We start from the raw sequence: 26030 nt of genomic DNA, 5'->3' as shown, positions 1-26030 counted from the left end.
TACAGTGCGCTCTGGGCAAAGCCCTGAGCAAAGAAGCAACGTGCGCCCAGGTTCACAGCAGGCGAAGCACAAAAAAACGCATGTCATCTGAAACAGCCCTCATTGGAATATGTCTGTAGTATTACTATTGATCTTTTTCATAAGGGTAGGTAAATGTTAATGGGGTAAAGTTGTGATTTTCAGTTTATTAGAACTGTTCTCACCTTCTCTCCTGGACCTCCTGGATGTTCTCGATGCCAATGGCGCTGCTCCGTCTAGAACTGAATGGGCCTGATTTCTTCCGGGTTGGGCTCTTACCAGGTATGATCAAAGACTGTGGTCAGGAAACCAGGAATTCATTAGAAAACTTTGGAGCTGGTGACGAAAACCAGTACATACACACTAGTAAACTTTTTTCAGCTTTAGAATTTAGAAACAACAGCCAATTTCCACACAGGCTCAAAAGTAATTGGACAAACATAATAAATATAAGGCATATTTGAAGTTTTTGAATGCTCATTCTGTGCAGTGAAGTCTGAAGTCTGAAACCCATGGGCAGCACTAGATGCTGAGTTTACTTCCTTCAGATGTTTTGCCAGGCCTGTACTGCAGCCATCATCAGTTGCTGCTTGTCTGTGGGTCTTTCTGTCTTTGGTTTTGCCTTCGGTAAGTGAAAACTTCAGGTCAGGTAGGTAAGGTTGACTGACTCGGCCATTTAAGAACAGAGCTTGGGTTGCTTTTGCTGTATGTATTGGATAATTATTATTATTATTATTATTATTATTATTATTAATAATAATAATCTGTGCTGGAAATTACCATTCTATCAGGTCTGTAGCATTTACATTTAAGGCATTTCACAGATGCTCTTATCCAGAGCAACTTACAAAAGTGCTTCGCTGTTATTCAGAAAATATCCTTAGCTAGTTTGTATAGGCTAGGATCCAAAAGATACCACAAGCTTAGATGCTACCAAATACAAAAGTCAGTATGGATACCTATATATATAATACGCAACATACTACACTTTGCCTGAATGACATGAGGACAATCATAAGACTTTCATAGGTGAAAGATAAGTGGTGACTGAAGTGCTCCTGAAAAGATGGGTTTTCAGTCTGTTTAAAGACAGCAAGTGACTCATTGCTTTCAGACACCCAGGGAAAGTTTATTCCACCACTTCTCTTCTGTGGATCTTTAAAGACGGTGGGTCAAGCCGAGCCACGCTTGAAGGGCTCTTGGTACAGACTGGGTTTTGATCATTGCTGTCAAGCATTTATACTACATTCTAGAATTCATCCAACTACATATATCAGCATCATAAATTAACACCATTGGTAGTCATATATGTACATGCCATAATAGTGCCTCCTCCATGTTTGACAGATTTGACAGATGCAGTATTGTTATGGGTTGTGAGCCCATCCTAACCTTACTATACTAAAATCAATCTTAGTTTCAACGGTCCAAAGAATCTTGTTCCAGAATGGCGTAGGCCTTTTTCATATGGTTTATAGCAGTCTAATCTTTTAGCAGTCTTCTTCTTGGCTCATTTTTCTAGGGTTCTTTAGAAGATGCTGAACTCGCCAGTACATTTCTTTTTTATATGAATGTACGAAATTGTTGATTTGTCTGTTTCTAACATTTCTATAATCTCTCAGACAGTGTTTGGACCCTGTGTTGATAGTCCCCATGAACCTACTAAATACAAATACAGCACTTGAAATCAACTCCAAGCCTCCTTAATTTGTCAAGAAATTACGAGGGAACAGGCCACACACAGCAATGAAATTGTCCAATTACTTTTAAGCCTGTGAAAATGGAAGTACAATGTAAAAAAAATTCTGTAATTCCTAAATGGTTAATTATATATATTTTTAAATCCCTTTAATTAACACCGAATATCTGCACCGATTGTCAACCCTTGCTTTAATCGCTTTATTTTTAAATCCATTGATGGAAAAAGACTAAAATGGTGTCCCTGTCCAAATATTTATGGGCCTGACTGCACTGTGAAAAAAACTCCCAGCTGACATCCTGTTTGAAGAGCTACAGCTTTTGAGATTCAGCTTTTGTCAGCTTGTCAGAAAAGGTTATATCTTTGCTGCCATGGTGTTTATTGTGGTGGACACGAGTGGCAATAGAGAGACCGAACAGACACTGTGAAGAGCTCCAGCTGCCATGCTGTCAGGATCAGTTCCGCATTGCAATGTTTAGTGGTAAGGATCAGTAAACAGTTGTGGAAATCTGATCCTAGATCAGTGCTTCGTATCTTGCTGATTGTGCGCCACATGGGGTTAGGGCCACGGTCCACACCAGCTGTGGCCATGCATTGCAGACCACAGAGAGCAGAGAGAATGGCACTAATTCTAACTGGCACAGTGTGTGTTGGGTGGGAACCAGAGCATTTTCTCTTTGAGGAGTTTACCAGAAACAACTGGATGAAATGAAAAACACTGCTGGAAAAATAGACCACATTAAAAACAGTGCAGTTTTCAGTGACCTTATATTTTGCGCAATCTAAAAAATCACTGGGTAGCGCAAAGTTACTCTTCTCACAACAGTGATGATGGAAAGCTGTAGGAATACTCACAATTCCTGGCGTTTTGGGTGTGTCTGGGGGATTGTGGGTAAAGCTGCCACTGTGGCTGGTCGAGACAGTGTGAGGCTTCTTATTGCTCAGGCCCATAGCGTCCATAGACTGACTCCTACTGCGAATGACTCTCTACACACAAAACCACACACACACACACACACACACACACACAGTGAGACAGATAACTGACCACAAGTGTCCAACACTACAGAAAGCTGTGCTTTGAATGAGAGAGAGAGAGAGAGAGAGACAGACAGAGAGACAGATGAGAGGCGAGAAGGGTGAAAATGAAAGCAGTGGAACATGTAAAAAACTTTGGTGGCCCCTTTCCGTGCTAGACACTGAACCAGTCACTGTGGTCTACCTTGAAAGACTCGAAGAAGCCTCCTCCTCCTCCCCCTCCATTCTCCAGCTTCTCATCGTCTCCTCCCAATCCCATCATGCACTGGCTGTTCACATGCAACTCCTCGTACAGAGTCTCCAGAAGCGCAGAGCGCGTTCTCTCCTGCACAAAAACACAAGGAAATGAATAAAGTTACCCAAAGCTACAGAAATTCAGAGCGAACTTCCCTCTGTCAGCCACATAAAACATAGAGCTGTGTGTATTCTCACCTCCAGCTTGGCAAACTTCTCAGCCTTATAGCAGGAATACTCAGCATTGATGAGTTTTGTCAGGAGGAACTCGTGAAACTCTGGGCTCTAGTCAGTGAACAGAATGAAAGGTGTCATTGTTTTATTTTGCTCAAGTGAATAAAACTCTCCTGCTGGGATAAAGCATGAACCTTAGTGGATCTACGCGTCTGAAACGTCTCACCTTTTTAAACACGGCTGGGTCTGGGAGAGCAGGCCCAAAGAAAGGCACGTCATCTCTCGCTGTCACTGACACCTGCAATGACACGTCTTTTAGCACAACTATGACAGTTTCCTCTGTACTATATTGTTATATGGGAAAAATAAGTAAGGGGCAGTCGTGGCCTGAAGGTTGCCAGTTTGATTCCCTGAACCGACAGTACATGACTAAAGTTCCCTTGAGCAAGGTACCTAACCCCTAACTGTTCTCCAGGTGCCGCAGCTAGGGCTGCCCGCCACTCTAAGCATGTGTGTGTGTGCACTTACTGGTGTATGTGGTGTGTGTGTTTACTGCATCGATGGGTAAAAAGTGGAGGTCAAATGTGGACGTCCTATATGTACAAATGGTGATGGAGTGGAGTGGTTCTTCTTCTTGTAAATATGATACTAAAAATCCTCATATTAGGAATGAATTTGAAATGCACTTGCTAGAAAAAAGTAAGGAAACCACCTGGGTTTACTATTACTGATACAATGTAGTCTGATTATCACAATAATAGACAAACGCAATTTAACTCAACTAATAACACACCAACAATACTGTATTTGTGTCTCTTAATGGACACATTGAGTAGACATCTGCAGTGCAGGCTAGAAAAAGTAAGTGAACCTCTGTGTTAATGACTTCTGAGAGATAATTGGCAAAAGGTGTTTCAGTTAAGAAGATGGACTTGGATGAGTGGTGCTTTTCATAGGTGCTTTGTCCATTGAATAAAGGCACACAAAGCCTGGTTACTGATAAATACTCTGGAAATACTGGTTAGTGGGAACCATCTGAAGAGGGCTGTCCAAGGCACCCCAGAAATACTGATTAACTGAAACACATTTGCAGGGAGGAATGATCCAAAATGTATCCTCAATGTTTTGCTAATCTTATTAGCATCTAAAGGAAACATTTGGGGTGGAGCTGATTGCTGGTAAATGGTAAGTACAGTTTATTTAATTCCAGAGCTTATTTATGTTTCCTAGCCTGCACTCAATTGTGTTTGTCTATAGTTGTCACTCCAATAATGACCAGACCACATTTTATTAGTAGTCCGTGCAAAAATCCAGGTCATCCAGGTCATAAGGGTTTAGTTACTTTTTTCTGAAGCTGTATAGTGATTAATTCATTTCATATGGTTATATCTAAATTAAGACAATCCACGAAAACACATCTAGAGTTTGGAAGTAATAAATCAAAGAGCAGGAACCATCTCATGCAACAACCTGATGAATGTGTTACCTTGTAAAGGACGTTGTCTGTGCAGGCATTCTCCACTTGCACCACCACATAAGCATGAAGGAAATTGGATGCGATCATATCTGGTACAAACGGTGTGTTTTCCTCTTGAAACACGATAGCCACGATGTCATTTCCTATATGTCTCTTCCTCTGGAGCTGGAAACAAAACACTACAGTTTTATTTTCACTACAAAATTTGGGAAGTGTTTAAAGTATGAAATTAATCAATGTAGCTGTGGATTAGCATCTTGAGAGCAGCAAAGCTGTTGTTACACAATGACTTGCTATGTCAGAATACAAATGTAATTTCCCAATTACATCTTGGCAGAAAAACAAGCAGCTTTGGTTAGCATGAAGGAAACACTACAAAATTACATATCACTATTACGGGTATATTGGTATACGTCAGTTTCTACAGGTTGCTTAATTGAAGGGCTTACTTTTTCTAGCCTGCACTCAATTTGCTCAATGTGCGCTCACTTGTGTGTCAGGAGTCTCAAATAATGAGACTTAAATAATAACTGTGACTCAAATTCATTAGTAGTCAGTAGTAGTCAGAACTACTACATCTTTCCAGAAAAAGCAGCACTGCTTAGCTTGAAGAAAATGAACATTACAAAATAACATATCACTATTGGTGTAAGAAAATAACATACATACACTTGAGTATCTACAGCTACTATGTTTTGCAATAGTATATCAATTTTATGTTACTATGACAGTTTTCCTAAGATCTCAAATACATCAATACATACAATGTATCTCAGTGTATCTCAGGTGTCAAACACATACAATCGTAACCCCTGTATCGTGATGCGTATTATATGGTCAGGTTCTTGCCCATACACAGCTCTAACCACCATTTCTCATCACTAATACTGACACACTGAGTTCCTCTAAAAGGGTAAAACGTTAGCCAGTTACAGTAGCTCACAATTTGGCCTGAATGGTTGGCAACCAAAGCTGTTATCTCCTGAGGAAGCACCTGTCACACGTTTGACAGCAAGTTGTTTGTCATCATTTTCAAGATGTTGTCAACAGTGAGGCCAATGCCTCATGCAGCAGGTTATGTAACCAACACTTAACCCTGTGGGCTCCTGGCATAAGCACTCTTCAGAATTAGCCATTTGACTGTATTAGACTATAGCACAGTTATTAGCCTGAAAAAACTATAAACCAATAAAAAGCCAATATAACCTCAGATCAGCAACAGCCTTCTACAGTGCACACCTGTTGGCTATCTGCAAGTATGTTCTGCATGTAAACATGCTACAGCATCAGCCACTCACAGCAGTGGCTGCTAAAACCCAGCAGGTAATGCCCATGTAGAATCTGTAGGTTGGCCTGGGTCTATGTAGATCTGCATGCAGGCGAGTGCGCTTGCTAAGTGCTTAGTGTAGCACAATGGTGACTAGGTGATGTTTTCTCTGTGAGTAAAGAAGGCACTGAAACAGATGGCTTGCAATGCCCTGTTGTTCAGCACCGTGTGATGTGGTTCACTTGCTAATTAACCAGGCATATGGAGGGCCACGGCCATGGATAATGCCCAAGCATCTCAGGGAGCTTTACTCTGTCACTGAATGTCACAATCCCATATGAACTGGGGGAAGTAGCATAAAGAGTTTAAAATAAGAATGATAACATTATCCATAGATAATGGGATAATGCACTTTTGGTCTTAGTGGGTATGTCAGTTTGTCCTTGAGCCTATAATCGCTATAATAACCTAAGTAATATGTCTATAATGGCCTAAAGTTTGCTTCCACAAATGCTCTGCCAGAAACACCCCCTGAAGGGCCGGCAGAAGTATGGATATTAAGCATATCAGCAGGAGCCGGAATATTGCAGAAAATTAGTATGTGCAACCCCAGTGTGAAGATGAGCAGAATTTGACAGATGGTACAATATGAAAGGACACTCCTTACCTGCTGTGAGTCCCCTTCAGTGTAGGGAAGTTTAGTGGACACGTGGAACATGATTTCCTTGTTGTGGAAATTGTGGTATACCGACTCAGTTCCAGTCTGACCGTGTGTGACATCAAGACCACCTCGAAATCTGTCAAACAAGACAAAGTAATGCCTTCTAAGGGACTTTAGTATGTAAAGATTATATTTCATATACTTTATAATTATATAAAAATATAAAATTATATGTTGATATAATATGTAATCTATGTTATGGGATATTATTCATGCCCCATACAGTATATTTGAATCTATTTAACCTATAGCTGTTTAGCCCCATCCATTCAGATTTAAGTTATAAGGAGTGTTTCAGGCCAGACAGCTATCTGAAAGAGGCACAATACAGGGCGTTTAATCAGAACAGATCTATTTTACGTATGCCATTCTTTTCTTAAAGCCACGGCCTGTTTAATTGTAAGAATAAATAAAAATAGGAAAGGTGATAGAAAGGATGCTCCGTCACAATGTTCAGACAATTCCAGACAATTTTTTGCTTGTTATGAGCTTTAATTGCATTGGATTCCTGACCTCCCAACTCATTTATCTCATCAAATGTAGTACTGTGTTTATCCTGAATTTATTATATATATATATTAAAAAAGTCTTCTTCACAAAATATCTGGTGAGTCTTGTCACTAAATGTAATTCTGGCATGGAAACATTTGTGATCCCTTTTTGTGTGTATTAACGAGGTTCCTGAACAGGAGATGAAAGTAAAGTAACAAGGTTCTTAAGCAGTGACTGTTCTCTCAAAGACAGGTTTACCAAAAGTAAACAAACAACTTCATGGCTGTTCGAAAATTTATGTCAGAAGCCAGAGATTTTGCTGAGCTCTTTGAAGAATAAGCATTCACAGCAGCAGTGACACATTTGCAAGTAATAAAGAGCTTGTTTTTATTTCTGTTTCTCTCTCTCCCTACACCGAGCAGAAGATGAAAGCAAAAGTGTGGAAGAAGGATCAGCAAATTAATTTTAGTTCATATTATCATTCTGCTATGATTTATATACTTAATGAGCTGTTTTCAGAAAATAGTGATTGATTGATTGATTTCTTCTTGATACTTGAAAATGTAAACAATGTGCTGGATCCAATTTGGGAGGATCCAGCTTGTTCTGGCAGACGTTCTGGCACTACTGGACATGGGCCCTTTAAGCATTTCTCCATGCCAGCAACAAAAGGAAGTTTAGTGTAAAAACTTGTACTTGCCCATAATAGTCCCATATCACAGATTCCTTTTTTAAAACTATTTTTATGTACTATGTAAACATTGTTATAATTTTAAAACATACTGTTCACACCCTATTGTTAAATCGTCACTGTCACTCAAATACCTTGTATCATCAAAAAAAATTTCAACTTTCAATGGAAGTCAATGTAAAAAGATTTCTATTGGTCCATTTATCATATACCTTGGACACAATGTAAAAAACAACTGTCACTTTTTAAAGTTTGTTTAAAAAATCAGAAAAAAGTGGTTTGGTCTGAAATGCCAAATGAACCAAACAAGTACCTGGAATTAGTACTGTACTAATACTTAGGTCTTGGATATTAATATTAAATGCTCTTTACCCTTTAAAGTCATGTAGCTCAATCTTCTGCCCCAAAAACTCCAGAAACTCAACGAAGGCAGGGCTCTCCAGACTGTTTCCAAAAAGCTCCTCTTCTGAAGTCTGGAGAAGAAATAACCAGAAATAATGTCCAGAAACTGCACAAACAATTCATCACCGTCTTCTTATAAACCAATATAAGAAATAGTTGGTGGTTATTACCTGTCCAAACTTCTGGTAGATGACTCCAAACTTGAACTTGTTGCTTATGACATGTTCATCAAAAGTTACAATGAGTCTGGAGGCCTGTGGGATCATAGTATATGTGGGAATCACAACGTGTTTCATACAGAAGCAGTCACTGAAGTGTAAATATACAGGGAGGTTTAGGCCAACCTTTGGGTAGAGGACCGGGTAAAATCTGTCCACATTGACTTCTTCACACACCAGCTGAAAGAAATGACTACTGTCAAATAACGTGTATTCTTCACATTTCTTTATTTGAACTGATGTGATTTTGTTTAGATGGCCTACCTTTGCCATCTGCACCACGTTGGGGAACTCAGTGAGACAGGAAATGGGTATTACATCATGGTAGGTTTTGAACTTTGATCTGGAATTTATAACGTGAATTTATGTCATTTCCAGTCAAAAGTATTGGGACACCTGCTCATTTATTGTTTACTTGTACTTGTACTGTATTAGTCTCTTGTATGTTCTAATTCAGACAGTTTTGCAACATAAGGATAGTCTGCAAGGTTATTAGTAGCAGCTTTTCACAACCCTTTCTGAGGATACGGCAAACGAGCCATCATGACACATTCATTTTCAACCAGCCCTTATGATAATTGACCGAACAACTATTAGACTGGAAAAAAGACAGGAGCGAGATGAAGTAATTACAAGCCATAGTGGGTTTAATTGTGATCATTTTGGTGTAAAAGTGCAGTGAAAGTGTAAGTGACAGAGATAGGAAGAAAGAGAGAGAGCTAAAAAGAAAACAATTGAAAAATAAAAAGTTAGAGACAAGGAAAGAGACTGGGAGTAGCACAGGTTCAGAGTGTTAATAAGGGTGATTTGAAGCTGCCGGTGTGATAACTGGGCAGCAAGTGGGTTCTACTGTCAATTAACCTACTGTTATTATGTGCAAGACAGAATACAGATAAAAGAGCTGCTTCGCCATGCTGTAAAACTCTCTCTACTGTTTCCCATTCTGACAAGGCAGTAAATGACATTGCTTGATGGATAGGTATTCTTCTTTGGACCTGTGGTACTTAGTAGTGCAGCAGGGGGGTGTAACAGTACACAAACACACGGTTTAGTTCTTATCTAAATCAGCTAATATTTTCATGCCAAGACTCATATGTCCACTTTTACTCAGTATACAGTTCAATAATACAATAATGATGTTATTTGTTTTGCATTCAGCTCTAATCTTCAGTATGAACACATTAATACAGTTCAGTCTTATTTAGACTGCTTTTGTTCTAATTAGTTTTGATCTATCTATGTTGTCGGCTATAGAGCTGGTTTCTCTCCTAGCTCAAGATGGTCCTAATTCTATGATGGCATTGAGAAACCGAGCTGGGGTCAGTCGGCTGCTCTGTATCTGATAAGGGTGGGGGGAAATGGGATTCTTAGATGCATCTCGATGTGGACAATTTTCAAAATTTCACAATTGTCAAAAAACAATTCTCTAAATGTTAATTGATAACATAATCTTGGTGGAACACAAAAGGTGAAAATACAGCGCTGGACAGTCTGTGGTGTGCACATAGCATTAAAAGATGCAGAGTTTAGACGGACCAGCAACGTCAAAGCTTCCACCCAACTAGCTTTTTTCTACCCAACCCAGAAAGGGTGAAGCGCATTACAAACTCTATCACAACTTTTATTGCCAAGGCACATGGGTGCAGGTCTGGCTGAGCTGGTAAAGAGTGTAACAGAGGAACGGCAGATCACTAAGAAAGACTGTTGCTGCTGAACTGGGTAAATTCCTTCTTGTGAAATGCCATGCCCACATGATAATCCAGGCCTCTCAGCAAGCACTTAAGTTACCTTCCACTTGACTCGCCACATTGCCTCCATTTGTTTTATTAATAAAAGATATTGGAAGTAAATTAATTATGGATCATTACACAACTTTACTTTAAAAGTACCAAGTAGAGTCTCACAGTGAGAACAAAGAAATCCTGTATAGAAAAAAAAGGTGCATCTAAATGCACCAATTACCATTATACAGCCCACTAAATCGTAATCATATCAAATCACGAGGTGCCTAGAGATTCCCACCCGTAGTATCTGATCACTCCTACTGTCAGCGATTGTTTAACTAGTTTGTTAGTGTGGAATGACCAGTCACTGCAATAAAGGGGACTCCAGTAGCAGGGAGCTTGTGACATACTACAAAAGTGGCACACTCTTCAAGCACATAGCCATTCACCCAGGACACTGCTAAGAGGACCGCATTGGAAGGTGTCGTGAACTAGCTTCTGGATAAATCTCGCGCTTGTGAAATCTGGTTCAGCATTATGTCCATCCATCTTCGCACAAGCTTATCGACTTTCTGTTCCGTGTATTCCCCTGGGTGTCCGAACGGCAGAGCCGTTTGCTGAAGACCCACCTCTTCCGAGAGTACTTGGGCGAAGTGTAGTGTTGAGTATTATGGTCTCCATATTGACTAGTATAGTAGTGTCTAAGCTTAGAGGTATCTTTGAATGCTAGTCTATTCAAACTAGCTAAGGGTATTATTGAGTAAACAGTGAAGGACTTTTGTAAGTCGCTCTGGATAAGAGCATTTGCAAAATGCCTTAAATGTAAATGTGTATTTTGTAGACAACAATTTGAACAGAACCATGACATCCGTGCCGTGACAATTTGTTCCCAAAAAGAAATCATGTACCGTTACACCCCTAGTGCAGCACTTTAGAAGAATTCCTCTTCCCTTCTAGATGAAACTGGAGCTGCTTCAGCGCAATCGCTATCAGATGTGAACTTCTGTGGTTGCTGTTGTTAAAACCTAACTGAACAGCACTCAGAATAATGGGGAAAAACAAGTGCCGAAAACTGAGAGACAGGGGGAAAAATGGAAGAAGCAGTGAAGGAGTGTGTGGCGAGGCAAAAGTGTCGATATGAAAGAGTGCAGTACAGAAGAAGACAGATCTGAGAAGAGAGAGAGAGAGAGAGAGAGAGAGAGAGGGAGGCGAATGAGTCACAGAGGAACAGACTGAAAAACAGATCAGTGTGGCGGAGGGAAGTGTGAATGAGGAGAGATGTGGGGGGGGGAAACAAGGCGAAGGGTTCTGATGGTGAGAGACGAGTACATGATTGTTTATCCGTGTGTGTGTGTGTGTGCGCGCGCGAGTGTGTGTGTAAGCTTTACCTTAGCAGTAAACGCAGGTGCTCTTGGTCCCCGATCACGTCATACTTCACAGAGAAGACGAGGTGGCCCAGTGCAGTGTCCATAGAGTAATAATTAAAGTGCTCCTGTAGGGAGAGATGCACACATGCGCTCACACCTCCAGCCTCCTAAAAACACATTTCCTCCCTTTATCTAGTCTGTTTTTCTCTGCTCTGCTCACACGGGTGCTATTACACAGTGGGGAAAGACTTCATCAAATAGAAAAAATAAAAAACACATCTGTTACGCAATCTTTTTTTGCTGTTAGATTCAGGACTTGCTTACTGTGTGTTTGTCTCAGATGTCTTACTTCACATACTTTCAGGATAGATGATATTCAGATGATACACAGAAATAACAATGCTTTTCACTCTGAACCACTCACCGGAGTCATCCTTCTCCTCTGGCATCAATGGCCCAAAGGGCACCCCTGTTATGGCATTAGGAAGAACTCAATGTGCCAAAAGTCCACCTTCACTTCTGAGTACACCTTCACTACAGCGGCTCTAGAACATCCTGCCAAGTGCTTTCAGAGATGCTACCACATTGATCGGCTTCCTACAGCATAACAGTGGTGCTATTGATGACAGAGGGGTATGATAATGCCACTGTGGGTCAGCTGACCTCTATAACGAACACCTCCCGTCACCTAATATGTAATGCTGAACCAGGTGTATTCAGTCACAAGTTTTACAATTTATAGACATTTATTCGCATCAGATATATACTTCAAACAGCTTAGTACACGAGTACATCTACAATTAAGGTGACAACTGCACTTCCTGCTTAATAAATCGATTGGTAACCACCGTGACTGCAACATTAGCATAGTGAGAGCCCGTCCAGCATTTCTTCAATTACAAAAATACTAAGTGTGATTTCATTGGCTCTCTCCAGCTTGTCGCAACCACAAAACTTTTCTTCCTGGAAGCGGGTGGACGGGCATGTGCTTGTCTGAGGGAAGAACGCAAGGGCTCAAACTCGCTTGTCATACCACCTGCCGCTCTGCATACAACACTTTGCCTGTCCACCCGTCACTCCTTTAAAATAAACGGAGGACAGGCAACAGTGAATTGCCATGTCAGAATTCCTTTACTTATACAAATTTACACCCATGATTTACATTCATGGGTCTCTACGACAACTAATAACATACCTCAACCATTAGCCTTCATTGGAACAACTTGATTGAAATGTAGCAACAGTGAATTAACAAGAAACTGACGCCGTTTTTATTCCTTGAGGGCCCACAACATCACAGTTACCTCACTGACGGGACGATTTTTGGAAAATCTTCTAAACATTTCTGTTGTCATGGAAACAAATGGAAACTCGAATTAAATCTATTCCCAGAATGAGTTCCTGGTCTCACCTTGCCCAGGAAGTTTTTTCTGTAGATCTTCGCTGTGCTGTTTGTCTCCAGTTTAACCTGTGATGCTGGGCATGGGGGCGGCTCCTCCGGAGCTGGGGTCGACCCGAGGTCATGATTGGTGCCTTCAATCCAGTAACCGCCAAACTGGGGCAGCAGAATCAGGGGGAAGGGGGCTTTACGAGACAGCACCTGTCAATCAAATTGAGGCGAAATAAAAAGTAAATTAATAAAAAAAACATTTATTAAGGATTAACCCTTTAGATTGTTAATGATAAAATTGATTTGAATTATAATTATAAAATAATGAAATAAAAATCATCATTAGAATTTAATAATAGTCAAATTTCCATAAAATTATTGTTAAAATGAAGTGAAATGTAAAACCATGTACTTGCTTACCGAAATTCCTAATGGTAATGTTAATATGTAATTATTTCTATGATTTTATTTCTGTAATTATAAAATACAAGTGTAATAAAATATAAGTAAAATAAATATTATATGAAATAAATGTACAGTATCAGTTATGGCAATATTATTACCATAAAACAGTTTTTGACCTGAGCAACTTGTCAGTGGAGTCAGTGGAGAGCTATTTATTCATACAAGCAGTATCAATAAGGCTCTCTGCAAAATCTGTAATGGCAGTATTTCGAGGGGTGACTGACCTGAAAGAGTTGTTAAATGTATGAAACAATCAGTGAACACTAAATGAACAGCTCATTTCGCTGGGTTAAAGTTTGCTTGAACAAAAATGTTTTTTGAGTTAAAACCATTTGTTAAAGCTCAGGATCAGGTATCAGTAATGAAAGGGAGAAACTGTATTGGTGAATCCCTAATATGTCAAAATGACTACATTGTAGAGGAAAACACTGAACACATTTATATCTTAAGATTTAAAGGCTAAACAGTGCGGCTGTAACACTGTTACTGCTTTTTAGATTACTTACCTCATGAACACCTGGATATGGAATGTAGTCTTCCTCTGTCTGTGAGAGAGAGAGAGAGAGAGAGAGAGAGAGAGAGAGAGAGAGAGAGAGAGAGAGTACATACAGTTAAAGACATCAGCCTGTTAGTAGTAGGTTACGGCCCAGAGGCAAAGATGAAGTGTTAAAATACAGACTAACGCAGATCCATTTTATACAAGAGCCAGTCTGTGCATAGTACCAACAGAGCCTAGGCTGAGCTTTATACATTTTCCACTCTGGAGGGTTGAAGCCGGTTGATGTAAGATGTATGTGATGCTGCTTTATGAAACAATAAGAGGGTGCAGCTCCAGAGTGCAGTCAATCAAAACCACTCAAATATCTGTGAAGGCTGGAAACACAAGACACGTGCCTGTACGGCTACTGCCTGAGGGTAGAAACCAGTGCACTTTAAAAGCATCCAACTGTCTCAAGTGTCTATAGGCACTTACTTTGAGGGGGGGTGGAAGCGTGCATCTCTGCTCATCCATTCTGCTGTTCTGCAGAGCACAAAACGTGCCGTCAATTACTGTCTCCACAGCCAATATTCAGGATAGCCTTTACAACACACTTGCAACAAGTCTATCAAAACACTTTCTGTTGACATTAAAATAATCTTCAGTGTAGAGGCATCCAATCATTGATAAAATTACAAGCAAATAACAAGCGACTGTATATTTCACATATGCACAGAATGAAATCAATACACACTAACAGAGAGACATTAAAACACACTGCCTTTAAAAGGTTTGAGGACACCTATGTCATTGGTAAATGGGTATGCTTTCTCTGTAGTGTAGTCCCAACCTAAACATTGGTTGGCTGATAATATTGGTCAATATTTACAACCCAAGAATTTAGCAGCATCAGTGAATGTCTAACCAATAAAATGCTGATAATGACAAATGAGATTTAATAATTCACAGATCTCCTGCCAAAATGATGTAATCTGTGCTACTAAAGAACTCTATAAGAATAGTTTAATGCTATGATTGTAATACAAGATGAACTGGTGACAAAAACATACTTGATAATTACAAATAAAAAAATAATCAAATAAAAAAATAAGGAAATTATATACAAACCCACCTTCACTGCAACAATATTTTATAGTATTATTTAACTATTTGTTTTTTATTTATTCTATTTTGTTGTTTGAGTAAGATATGGCTAACAATTAAAATACATTTTATCAAATTATTGTAGAACATAATTGTAATTATTCTTCTTAAACATTTATAATAAATCCTTGTTTAAATATTGTTATACTATCAACTATTAACTGAATATTTTAATCCAATAATATTAGTATTGTATCATCCCCAAAATGTTCATGGGTACTTTGTATATTTTACAAAATATACATAATGCAAAATTTACAAAATGCATATTATACATATTAGATTATATTATATATTTATTTTAATATGTATTTTTTATATATGTGTATTATTTGATTAGCTACATATTATTTGTGAGTTGGGGTTGTTTGAAAAAAAATGCAAATGAGATATGATTAACAATCATAGAGCACTGTTTAATTCAAATATTGTAGATTTTTTTTAAATTGTGCAATAACAGCATTAGTCTAGAAAGTCTCGTATCACCTACAAAATTGTGATAGCTATCTGCACATTCGCAATTACATAAACAATAGAAAGCTTTTTAGTTAATGTCATATTTCTGGGCAATAACTGTAACAAAAAAAAAATGGACAAAATGCGATCTTGAGAATAATCCCATACCCACACATTTTGGAACCTCACAGTGATTTCAGCTCTAAATAAATTATGCGTCATGTACATCCTCATTAGGTTGATGTTAGTAGATGTTAACAAGCTATACTAAAAACTAAAAGATAACATTAATCATCAAATAAAAAGCTGTCCTCAAACTTTGGGCAGTATGACTATTGCATTACAGGTGTCAGTATAAGCTGCACATCATCAGACTGTTAGAGAGAAGCATTACATCACGACATGGCAAAAGATACAAAGGCAGGACATGGTGTGACTGTAGAACTCTAGGAGGGTGTCACCGAGAGACCACTAGGCAGGAGAAACTAAGCAGGAGCAACAGTGAGTGTTTACTGTGCTCTCCTCAGAGCTGCAGACGACTGAGAGCAATCTCTGCTTACCTGCATCCGCTCGATCATCGCAAATAAATCTGAGGTCTGAGAGAAAGAGAGAGATTGGGAGATAGAAACAGAAGGTAATGGAGAGGTTGGTGTAGTGTAGTGGGTAACAAAACTTCTCTGCCCATAGCAGGCTGGGGTTTGATAAGACCCCTAACACTGAATTCTCCTACCTGTGTTCACATGTAAGTCTCTCTAGATAAGCGAATCAGACAAATGCCTTCTTAAGTGGTGACCAACTGAATGATCTGACTCCATCTTTACCAAGCTCAAAATGTTCTGGTGGGCTTCCCAAGGCTATCATTCAAATATGTATAACTGAATAGCTTTACCATCTACAAATCCTGGCCATTCCAAAGGACTAACAGACAGAACAACAGCAAAACTCCACTGCAGACCAGTAATTCTCACACTGCATTAAAATGAACCATTTCTCAGCATTAGTCTGGAGCAGCAGGTTGTTCAGATCATTCATCGTTGTGCTTCTGACAACACTGCCCCAGTATTAATCATCAAAGAGCCATCCAGCAGTCACCCAGTCACCCGACTGCATCCAAAGAACCAGGCATTCTCTCTCCCTTTCACACCGTTAGCGCTTATACAGGATAAGTAGTGTGAAATAGCACCATTTTACATGCCACTGAGCAGCTGGGCATATGGATGATGGGCACTCAACCACTTCAGCTGCTACTGACCGCACATATGGAGCAAAACAGGGTCAGGGATATAGAAACGAACCTCACGAGCTCTCCTGGCACACATTTGTAAACACATAAAAATGTACAGTGGACTTTCCCTGCTCATGCGGGTTACTGTTCCATGCACTGTAAATTCCCTAAACACTGAAGATCCCAGTAGCGCATAAGCAGTGATGAAAACTGAAACTGTAAATCCAGCATGCTTCTCCTTATCACAGGCTGATTCAGCTAACACTGTGGAACATACACACACACACACACACATACAGGCAATGGCTTGCAATGGTGATGTGTGCTAATATAATACAAGGAAATTACAAAGGCTTCTGGGAAAAGGAGACTAAGAATTTTAAGAATCATTCATAAGGCTGAAGAAATAGCCATTTGAGTAGACGTTTCATAACGTGGAACGGAAGTCAATTACTTCACTTTGCTATGTGACACATGCATTATCTGATTACACCACACACACACACACACTCGCACCCAGTGGTGTTTCAGCAGCGATCCTGATAGTAGTCTGTACTACTAAAAGCCACCGTCATGGAGCTGAATGTGCGCTGAAATCCCATCACTGAAGGTCACTTGTTTCTGACCAATCTGTAAAAGCCATTTAGGCAACTGCAAATCAATCTAGCCTGGAAGCGTTCATTAAGAGGTTACAGATAAACACACTCACGCTCATTCAATCTGTTTTTCCATACACACACAAACTCAGAGTAAAGAGAGCTCCACTCACATCGCTGTGCCGCCTGCGCTGGCGAACTGCGTTCAGCGCAGGACTGCGGTATATGTAGGATCTCCTAGCCATGTTGAAGTCAGGCTGAAATTTCCCACACAAGAAAGAAGACCGCGGCTCCAACACTGAAACACCTGTGTGCCTGCCTGCCTGCCTGCCTGCCTGCCTGTCTGTCTGCCTGCCTGTCTGTCTGTCTGTCTGTCTGTCTTTTCCGCGCCCTCTGTGAGGGCTGTGCTTATGAGAACCAGCAGTGACAGAGCGAATCTAAAAAATGACAGCCATCACTTCCTCAAACTGCTGCCACTTCTCCAAAATTAGTTTCAGGCACCATGCAAGACGGCCGCTAATGAAACAGCATGAGAAAAAAAGACAACTCAATCACCGTTTGCATTGCACACATAGAAATTTGACCTCTGCCTTTAACCCATCTGTGCGGTGAGAACACGAGCCTGAAGCAGCGGGCAGCCCATGCCGCGGTGCCTGGGGAGCAGTTTGGGGTTAGGTGCCTTGTTCAATGGCACTTCAGGTATGCCATGTCCTGTTGGTTCAGGGTATCAAGCCAGCAACCTTCTAATCATAAAGCCACTTCTATAACTTTCAGGCCACGGCAATCCCCTGCCTAACCAGCCAACAATGAGAGATTATTGGATGGTTGTTTAATATGTACAGGGCAGTAGGGGTGTATATGCAAATTCAGCTTGATTGTGATTCTTTAAAGCTTCACAACATGTACGTTTCACCATATGATTCCAATTATTTGTTTAAACACACTGAAAGCACAAATCTGACTGAAGGAACTATTTATAGCTATTTATGCATGTTTATATCACAGAGAACATCACAGCCTGGTTTGGAAACAGCACCAAGCAGGATAGGCAGGCTCTCCAGAGGCTGATATGAGCTCAAAGACCTGCAGACCGTCTACAGCAAGCGGCGCTGGACCAGGCTAGGAAGATAGTAAAGGACTGCTGACTTTCTGAATTATATCATATTATATCAGTTTTTGCAGATAATTGTTGTACAATCCACATGAGAACCATTGACCACTGAGAGTCCTGACTGGAGTAATTGGGGGAAGAGCTCACCCTTTGAAGGAAGGAGACAAGCTGGCTGTAAGAGCAGACTGTAATCACATGCTAGACACTGTGGTTTTAGAATGGGATGTTTTGATTCATGTTGAGGCTGCTTTAGTCTGGGTGTTTTATCAGCATGTTCCCTAACTTTATTTTAGAGTCTGGAACTCTGTGGTGGGGATGTACTTTGTTTGTAGTTTATGTTTTCAGATTACCTTGAGTGTTGGTGTGCTTTGCTCAGATGATTTATGGTTAGAGTTCTCTTCACTTGTCAGGAGATAGGACATCTCGGGAGTCGGGAGTGTGCTTGGTTTGGTACAATTTTTCAAAACTCTGTTTTGCAATTTTTCCACCTGGGGTGTTTTAGATAAGTAAGAGAGGTGCATACATACATATTACACCATGCATGACTCGCCTTTATTTACTTCCCTAGGCTACAGGACGACCACATCTGATTATTGGGTGATCTTTACAATGAGGGGAGGGGAGGGTGTGACTTCACTGGTTCTAACTTTAATTTTATAATCATATTTTATTAATTCTACAGTATCATAGAAATAAAGTTGAATTGAAACATTATTTTAACTACAACTACATTATTTTATAATGCAACAAAATGTAACTACTTTGTAATGCTAATGTTAACCCTACCCTAAATCTAACCTAACCCTAACCCTAGTGCATTTTGTGTAAATAAGTAGGGAGGTACTTACATACATACATAGGTCCAAATTTGACATCATATGAAGCCAAATATGCATCAGGATATATATTAAACTGAAATACTAGATATGTACAGGGGGGAAACAAATCAACTTGGAAGTGGTCCAAAATTCCTAATTTGGACAGTACTGAAATGGTTGTTTTCTGCTTAAAACTAGCCCAACTTGGTCAAAATGGTCAAATGATTAAATTGTATTAAACAGAATTACAGTCCAATGCACCTGAAACAATACAGTTAAACCCCAATCTTATCCCTACTAAGCAGGGGGAACAGATTTCCAATTTTGTTAATACATTTTAAACTGCTGTACTTGCTATATACAGAAACTTCAACTTCTCTGACTTTGTTGAAAGTTTGTTAGGGTTGCTTCTGAAGTGTGTGCCAGCAGAAATCTAAGTTAACAGATGAATATGTAGCCAGCATGTGCCCTACTCACTGCGCTTTTTCACATACTTACATATACTGTATAGTTCCAGGCAGAAAGCTCTGTCTATCGGCAAGGAGTAGTCCATGTGCTTTGCAGCAGACAAACACGTACATTCAAAGCACTTGGTCTCTTCTAAAACATCTCCCAAAACCAGAAAGCAAGATGATAAAGGTGTAAATCTATTGGTGACACACAGAACAAAGTCTTGCACAAGCGCAGCATGATAATGTAAGCACCAATTTCCCAACAGGGGCCTTTGGAGAGTGTACAGAATCTAACACTGACAGATAACGAAAAAGGTCAAAGAAAAGAAAAAGATGAGGGGGAGTCGGAAGGAGACACACCGATATACGTGATCAAAATTGCTGGAGATGAACAAAGCAAACTACCGGGATTCTGAGACTGGAATTGAACACAAAGACCACTGTGGCACACGGGCTATATAGACTATTTCCTCCTGCTATTGCCCCTGGGAACAGACGGTATGGTGTAATTATTATAAAACTCAAGTAGCAGGTTAAAGGGGGAAGGCAAAAGAATATGCAGGGTTCCTTTTGGTCATTATAAGGGTACGAGAAAAAATTACAGTCCAATCAGCTCAAGCTACACAGTAGCTATATGGACAGTTTCTGCCTGCTGCCCATTATTATTTATTTTTTTAATAAAATCAGGGGTTTCAAAAAAAGAGATTATCCTGCTTAGAGAGTGGAAAGTAACTCTCTACGGTCCGGGGAGAGCTTGGGAGCATTGCTGTGAAGATTTGATGGCATTCAGCAACAAAAGAGTTAGTAAGGTTGGATTTTGGATGATCACCAACGTACTGGATAGAGCACCATCATTCCAGTGTGCCACTGCTCAAAGCCAGGGGGCTTTCTGCCCCTCTAGCAAACTCCTGAGAGCAGATATTCCATTGGCAACACTTCTCTACAGGGGCTAGACGAGCTGTGTACACCTTAAAGTAAAAAATGTGTTTGTTTGTTTGTTAGATTTTTTGTTAGTTTTAAACTTTGCCCAACACTGACATACTTGAAAAAGATCTTAGTAGTCCCTACTTTGGTACCATTTGCAATGCACTCATTTTCATAATCAGCACCAACACTAATAAACAAAAGCCCACAAGCCTCGTAATAACACCAATGCCCTGTAGTTTTCCAGAGCCATTTACAACACCATGAAGACTTCATAATAATTCTGTGACAGCACTAAAAGTGTCCTCAGAGTCCCTCGCAGCATCCGCGTTAATGGCTCTAAAGGATGAGGAGGCACTGATGGAGGGATAAAGGAGAGCTGGTGAGTTAATGGAGGAGAGGAGGTCTCACAGGAGAGAGCAGGGACAAAAGACCTGTCTGCAGCTTAGGAATCTGGCTAAGCACAGTCTTACTCATCAGCACTGCATTAACAGCCTGAGTAAAATTAACAAGACTTTTCTCTAAGAAAAAAACAAAGCTTAAATGATTCTGGGCTTATGTCCATTGCTAACCTATAAGTTGGCAATGGAATAAGCCATTTCATACGGCCATTTTCTTCCAGTAAGACATCACATACACAATGATCCTTAAATTTGTACTGCATTTACACTGCATTTCAAAAAATATAAAACCATTATTGTTACATATTAAAATAATGATTTTAATAACTAGCAGAAAGCTGCAATAACAAAGAATTTGGAATGTGTCTTTATGTATTGCATTAGTTATTACAGAATAAAATAACAAAATAATTCCTAATTCCAGTAAATCCAAACTGTTTTAGTTTTCCCATTTTTTCCCCCAAAACTCCTAGCAGTAAGTTAGGACCTATCACACTAATGCTCCAGCGCTAGGAAGGATGATGGCCTAGACAGCTGCCTCTAGTGAATGTTTACATGGTATTTCCAGTCTTTCTTTTGTCTGTCTTTTACACAGTATGCAAATATTCACACTGTTTGGCTTCACTTTTACTGCAAACCTGTCCACTCTTAAAAATAAAGAAGCTTCAAATGGTTTAATGACTGATTCCATAGACGAACCATGTTTGTAATACAGATGGGTGAGTGTGAAGATCATTAGAAAGGTCTAAAGAACCACACAAACTACTTGGCAACACCCTAGAAACCACCTGAGACACCACAGTCACATCCGGGGACTGGGATACCATAGCAATCACTAAACACCACAGCACCCACCTAGCTTGCACTTAGCAACAGCCCAAACATATCTGCCTTCTTTTAAGAGCTCACAACTATTAAAAATAGAGGCCATTCTAAAAACATTGAATTGTGTCTCGGCTGTCTCCACAATGACACGTTGGACCCCAAAGATCACCACTTGCTCAATTCTAATAGCGGGTACTGTTCACAGAATCAATTGACGCTCCATTCTTTTTTTAGAGTGTACTGAATCAATACACTCAACAGCCACTGCAGAACACACAAAGGCCCAGGGACCTGCCAAGACTAGAACAGGCCTAAGGTGACACCACTCCTCTAACAGGAAAAGAATCATGTAAAATATTAAAGGGTGGTGGGGGTGGAGGGTCACAGATGAAGTAACAACATCACTTCCACATGGAAAAGGAAAAGAGACAGCAGACATGAACAGGAACAGACAGGCAGAGGCAGGAACGAGTAAGAGAGTGGAAAGTGTAGCGTTAAAGTTGCCTCAGAGGACCAAAGCTGAGCCAGGAAGTGAAATCAGTGCAGGGCCAACTAAAAGCCCATCAAATCAGGGAGGCTGCTGTGATGAATGTGGGGTGGCACAAATGAACAAGGTGAACAACAAGAATAAGAGCCAAACAGCCAAAACCACAGATATGAGTGTTAGGAAAGAGCCACAGAGGATGAATGGAGGCAGAAATAAGAAATAAGCTGTGTCCTACCTTTAGAAGCCCAGGAGGAAGGGGCAGGGGCTGCGATGGGCTCAGGAGATGGGGCTCTAAAGCATCAGAAAGTCGAGGGATTCTGCCATCGTGTTTCCTATGGATGAGAAAAACAAACATGACTTAAGCACAAAAAACACACTTGGTTTTTGACCAACACTGGTCATATGGTCTGTATTCTGCCAAGCCCGCAGTGTGTGGTGTATGTGTTTTCACACCTTTTCAGAAAACATGTCTTGTTCTGAGAAATACTGGGATAACCTATTACATTAGAGCCACCACACTGATCCCGGTTTTGCAAAAGTGAAAAACTATTTCTTTTTGGATACTGGGGTTTAGGTTAGGTTGGGTTTATGGTCCAGCATAGACAAAGATTAGTAGGGGGGTGCAGGCAATGGACCTCACTAAAAAAATCCTACATTTGTTCTTTAAAAAGTCCTAACATCAAAATCTACATCAGATTCATGATGAGTTTTTAAACTGCGGAATTGTTCACAGATTTGCTCTAATAATGACAGATCCCACTGTCCTCGTAAAACAGCAATCTTAAATAAGAACTCTGAATGCTGAATGTAAGAGTCTTCATTCTTAAATGAATTTTAAGAAGATATTTCATCTTAAGACTGGTTGGTGAATCTCCTTTTGAGAACCCACATCTATTATCATTAGAAGCCCGTCTAAAACATTGCTCATTTGTGCTCTAGTGGGTCCGTCTTGGCACACAATGCTTGGACCCTGATGATCACCACTTGTAATGTAATTTTGATGCTCAGTACTTTTGAATATGACAGTCCAAAGAAATCATTGTTCTACACCAGTTTCACACCAAAGCTAATTATTATAAGTTTGCATTGAGGCAGCTGTGACCGAAAGGTTAGAGAAGTAGGCTTGGGACATGAAGGTTGCTGGTTCAAAGGTTGCAGGAACTCGAGGGTGGGGTGAGTGAAGTAACAGTGCTTTCTCATGCCTTTACATTCATTGCATCAAGCACCCTTGAGCAAGGCATCTAACCCCCAATTGCTTCCTTAGCACGGAGGTGTCTGCTCACTGCTCTGAGGGTGTGTTCTCACTTTCTTATTCACTATTCACTGCCATGGATGTGTTGAATGCAGAGGTTAAATACTGCTGCGCAATGGTGATAAGTGTGCTTTCTCTCCCTATTAGCTGGTAATCTTGGTTGCTAACATAAAAAATGACACACAAGATGATGTGATTTAGTGGATTATTTATTCATTCATTTAAAGTTCCTATATTTAGCCATGTCACGCCACTGCTGCAGTCTCTTCACTGGCTTCCTGTAGCTGCTGCCCGCATCAGATTTAAAACCCTGACGCTGGCCTACAAAGCCAAGAACGGACCAGCCCCTCCGTACTTGATGGCAATGGTCGACCCGCCATACCTCAAAATCCACGGAAGACAAGCGTAAAGACTTTTTTCTGGCACCAAAGTGGTGGAACGAGCTTCCCCTGGGTGTCCGAACACAGAGTCGCTCGCTGTCTTCAAACGCAGACTGAAGACCCACCTCTTCCGAGAATACGAATAGCAGAGTGGTCACCTTACTGACTAGTATTTAGTAGTGTCTAAACTTGAATTATTAGTCTATTCAGACTAGCTGAGGTTTTTCTTGGGTAAATAGCAAAGCACTTTTGTAAGTCGCTCTGGATATGTCTTAAATGTAAATGTAAATATTTGGTCTGTTTGTCCAGGGTTTGTGAATATAAGCCAATATTATTAACATACTGATATCCCCAGTGCAGATGTTGACAGATATATGGACACAAGTAATGGGACACCTGCTCATTAATAAATACTTAAATCTTAAATTAAGAGTATTAAAAAGGGTTTTTGTTGGGGTAACTGTCTCTACTGTGCACGGAAGGCACAGTAGAGTGAATAACTGATTACACTCAGACACAAGTGCAATAGTGAGGTCAGTTTTTTGGACAATCACCACCCCACCTCACCATCAACTCCACAACTCCTGCCAAAAGTATTGGATCAAGAACCATCATTCCAGGGTTTAGCCCACATCTGGTATTAACATGGGGCCAATAGGTTCATGTTTATCTGCCCCCGAGAGTCCTATTATATTGGCAATACTTCTCTACAGGGACTAGACAAGCTGTGTGTGTGTATGCATTTGCACATCAGAGTGCATTAAATATAAGGGGTGTCCACAAACATCTGGACATATAGTGTACGTTTGTAAATACAGGTGCCCAAGTTCTACAATTGTGTTTGTGTGTGTGTGTGTGTGTGTGTGTGTGTGTGTGTGTCAGTAGCATAATATGCATGGAAGTACACACTTCAGATGTTCATGAAGGTTCATAATGGGTATCGGGCTGTAAGAATAAGTCTTTTGTGTTCTCTCGCTCTCTTGTTTGGCCCATGATGTGAGGATGGTCTATTATTAGCCGAGGTGGCTCAGTGGCTCGGTCCGAATACATTATTTCACACAGCACTGTCTTACTGCAGTGAGTTCAGCCTAGAAACCAGCAGCCAATCCTAAATCAATTAAAGCTCTTCTCACATTCAGCTCCATGTAATGAGATTCACCATGCCTAGCAAATGTGGGTGGATTTCACAAGTCTACATTACTGTTTACTGAGCATGCAGACAGATAGTCCAGAGCAAATACTGAAGGCAGCTAGGGGTAAATATTTGATGTGTCAAATTAATTAGCATGTGACAAATTAAACTAAATGACTCACTATGACTGTGTAACACACATTCCAGCTGCAAATGAAATGCTGGCAGTGTCGGAGCTGGCACAGTGCACATACGGGGGAATGCAGTCAATCTGAGTTTCCTGCTCAGATCTATAAACCATCAGTACCATCATCAGTGAGGGTCCTGACCATCTGGGCATCATAGTGCTAGCTGTCTGGAACACATCCAGCCTGTGTTCACACAGTGATGTAAATACAATACATATTTTTAAACAAATATTTTATGAATGGGGTGCAAAGGTTTGTGCACATCATTATACTAATATACTAGTAACACCTACCCAACCACATGAGGTACCACAGCAACCACTTGACAACCCACTAGCAACCACCTCAGACACCATAGCAACCACCTGGCATATCCTAGCACCTGTCTAATAACCAGCTAGAAATCACTCAGCAACACCCTATCAACCACCTGGGATATTATAGCAATCACATTGCACCACTATAGCACTCATTTAACAACCACTTAGCAACACCAAAGCAACCACCCACCACAAACAGTTGCATCCTAGTGACCATGTAGAAAAAGCCTAGCAACTGCTGGGAATGAGAACCACAAAAGCTGTGCAGCCATTCAGCATTTCCTTCAGAAAATGCACCCCACCCCCCCAAATTGCTGACAGATGTGCAAATGCGCACATACACAGCTTGTCCAATCCCTGTAAAGAAGTCTTACCAATAGAATAGGACTCTCTAGATAAACCTGTGAACCTATTGTCACCATGCTTAATGCCAGGCATTGAGCG

General features: G+C 40.4%; 1 protein-coding gene across 10 annotated transcripts in view; it reads right to left on the bottom strand.

The window, feature by feature from the left end:
• Positions 1-26030, bottom strand: part of rap1gapb (RAP1 GTPase activating protein b) — a 102804-nt gene that overhangs the window by 5387 nt on the left and 71387 nt on the right. For 5 of the 10 annotated variants that reach the window (XM_072684693.1, XM_072684690.1, XM_072684696.1 and 2 more), the window contains 17 exons: positions 22550-22646; positions 16036-16071; positions 14351-14398; positions 13884-13922; positions 12934-13122; positions 11544-11647; positions 8696-8774; positions 8558-8611; positions 8384-8467; positions 8184-8284; positions 6575-6704; positions 4650-4805; positions 3390-3461; positions 3188-3274; positions 2940-3080; positions 2573-2704; positions 204-313 (listed from right to left, as the gene is read on the bottom strand). In XM_072684693.1, the coding sequence (XP_072540794.1) occupies positions 204-313; positions 2573-2704; positions 2940-3080; positions 3188-3274; positions 3390-3461; positions 4650-4805; positions 6575-6704; positions 8184-8284; positions 8384-8467; positions 8558-8611; positions 8696-8774; positions 11544-11647; positions 12934-13122; positions 13884-13922; positions 14351-14398; positions 16036-16053 (1544 nt within the window). In that variant the 5' untranslated portion in view covers positions 16054-16071; positions 22550-22646. Of the gene's footprint in view, positions 1-203; positions 314-2572; positions 2705-2939; positions 3081-3187; positions 3275-3389; positions 3462-4649; positions 4806-6574; positions 6705-8183; positions 8285-8383; positions 8468-8557; positions 8612-8695; positions 8775-11543; positions 11648-12933; positions 13123-13883; positions 13923-14350; positions 14399-16035; positions 16072-17469; positions 17628-22549; positions 22647-26030 lie in introns of those variants that run through there. The other 5 variants (XM_072684694.1, XM_072684697.1, XM_072684695.1 and 2 more) reach the window with 4 other exon arrangements.

The sequence above is a fragment of the Salminus brasiliensis genome, chromosome 7, assembly GCF_030463535.1.
Source record: "Salminus brasiliensis chromosome 7, fSalBra1.hap2, whole genome shotgun sequence".
NCBI classification, from domain to species: Eukaryota; Metazoa; Chordata; class Actinopteri; order Characiformes; family Bryconidae; genus Salminus; species Salminus brasiliensis.
The sequence above is the reverse complement of the archived record's forward strand: the minus strand, read 5'-3'. Positions and strand labels throughout refer to the sequence as shown.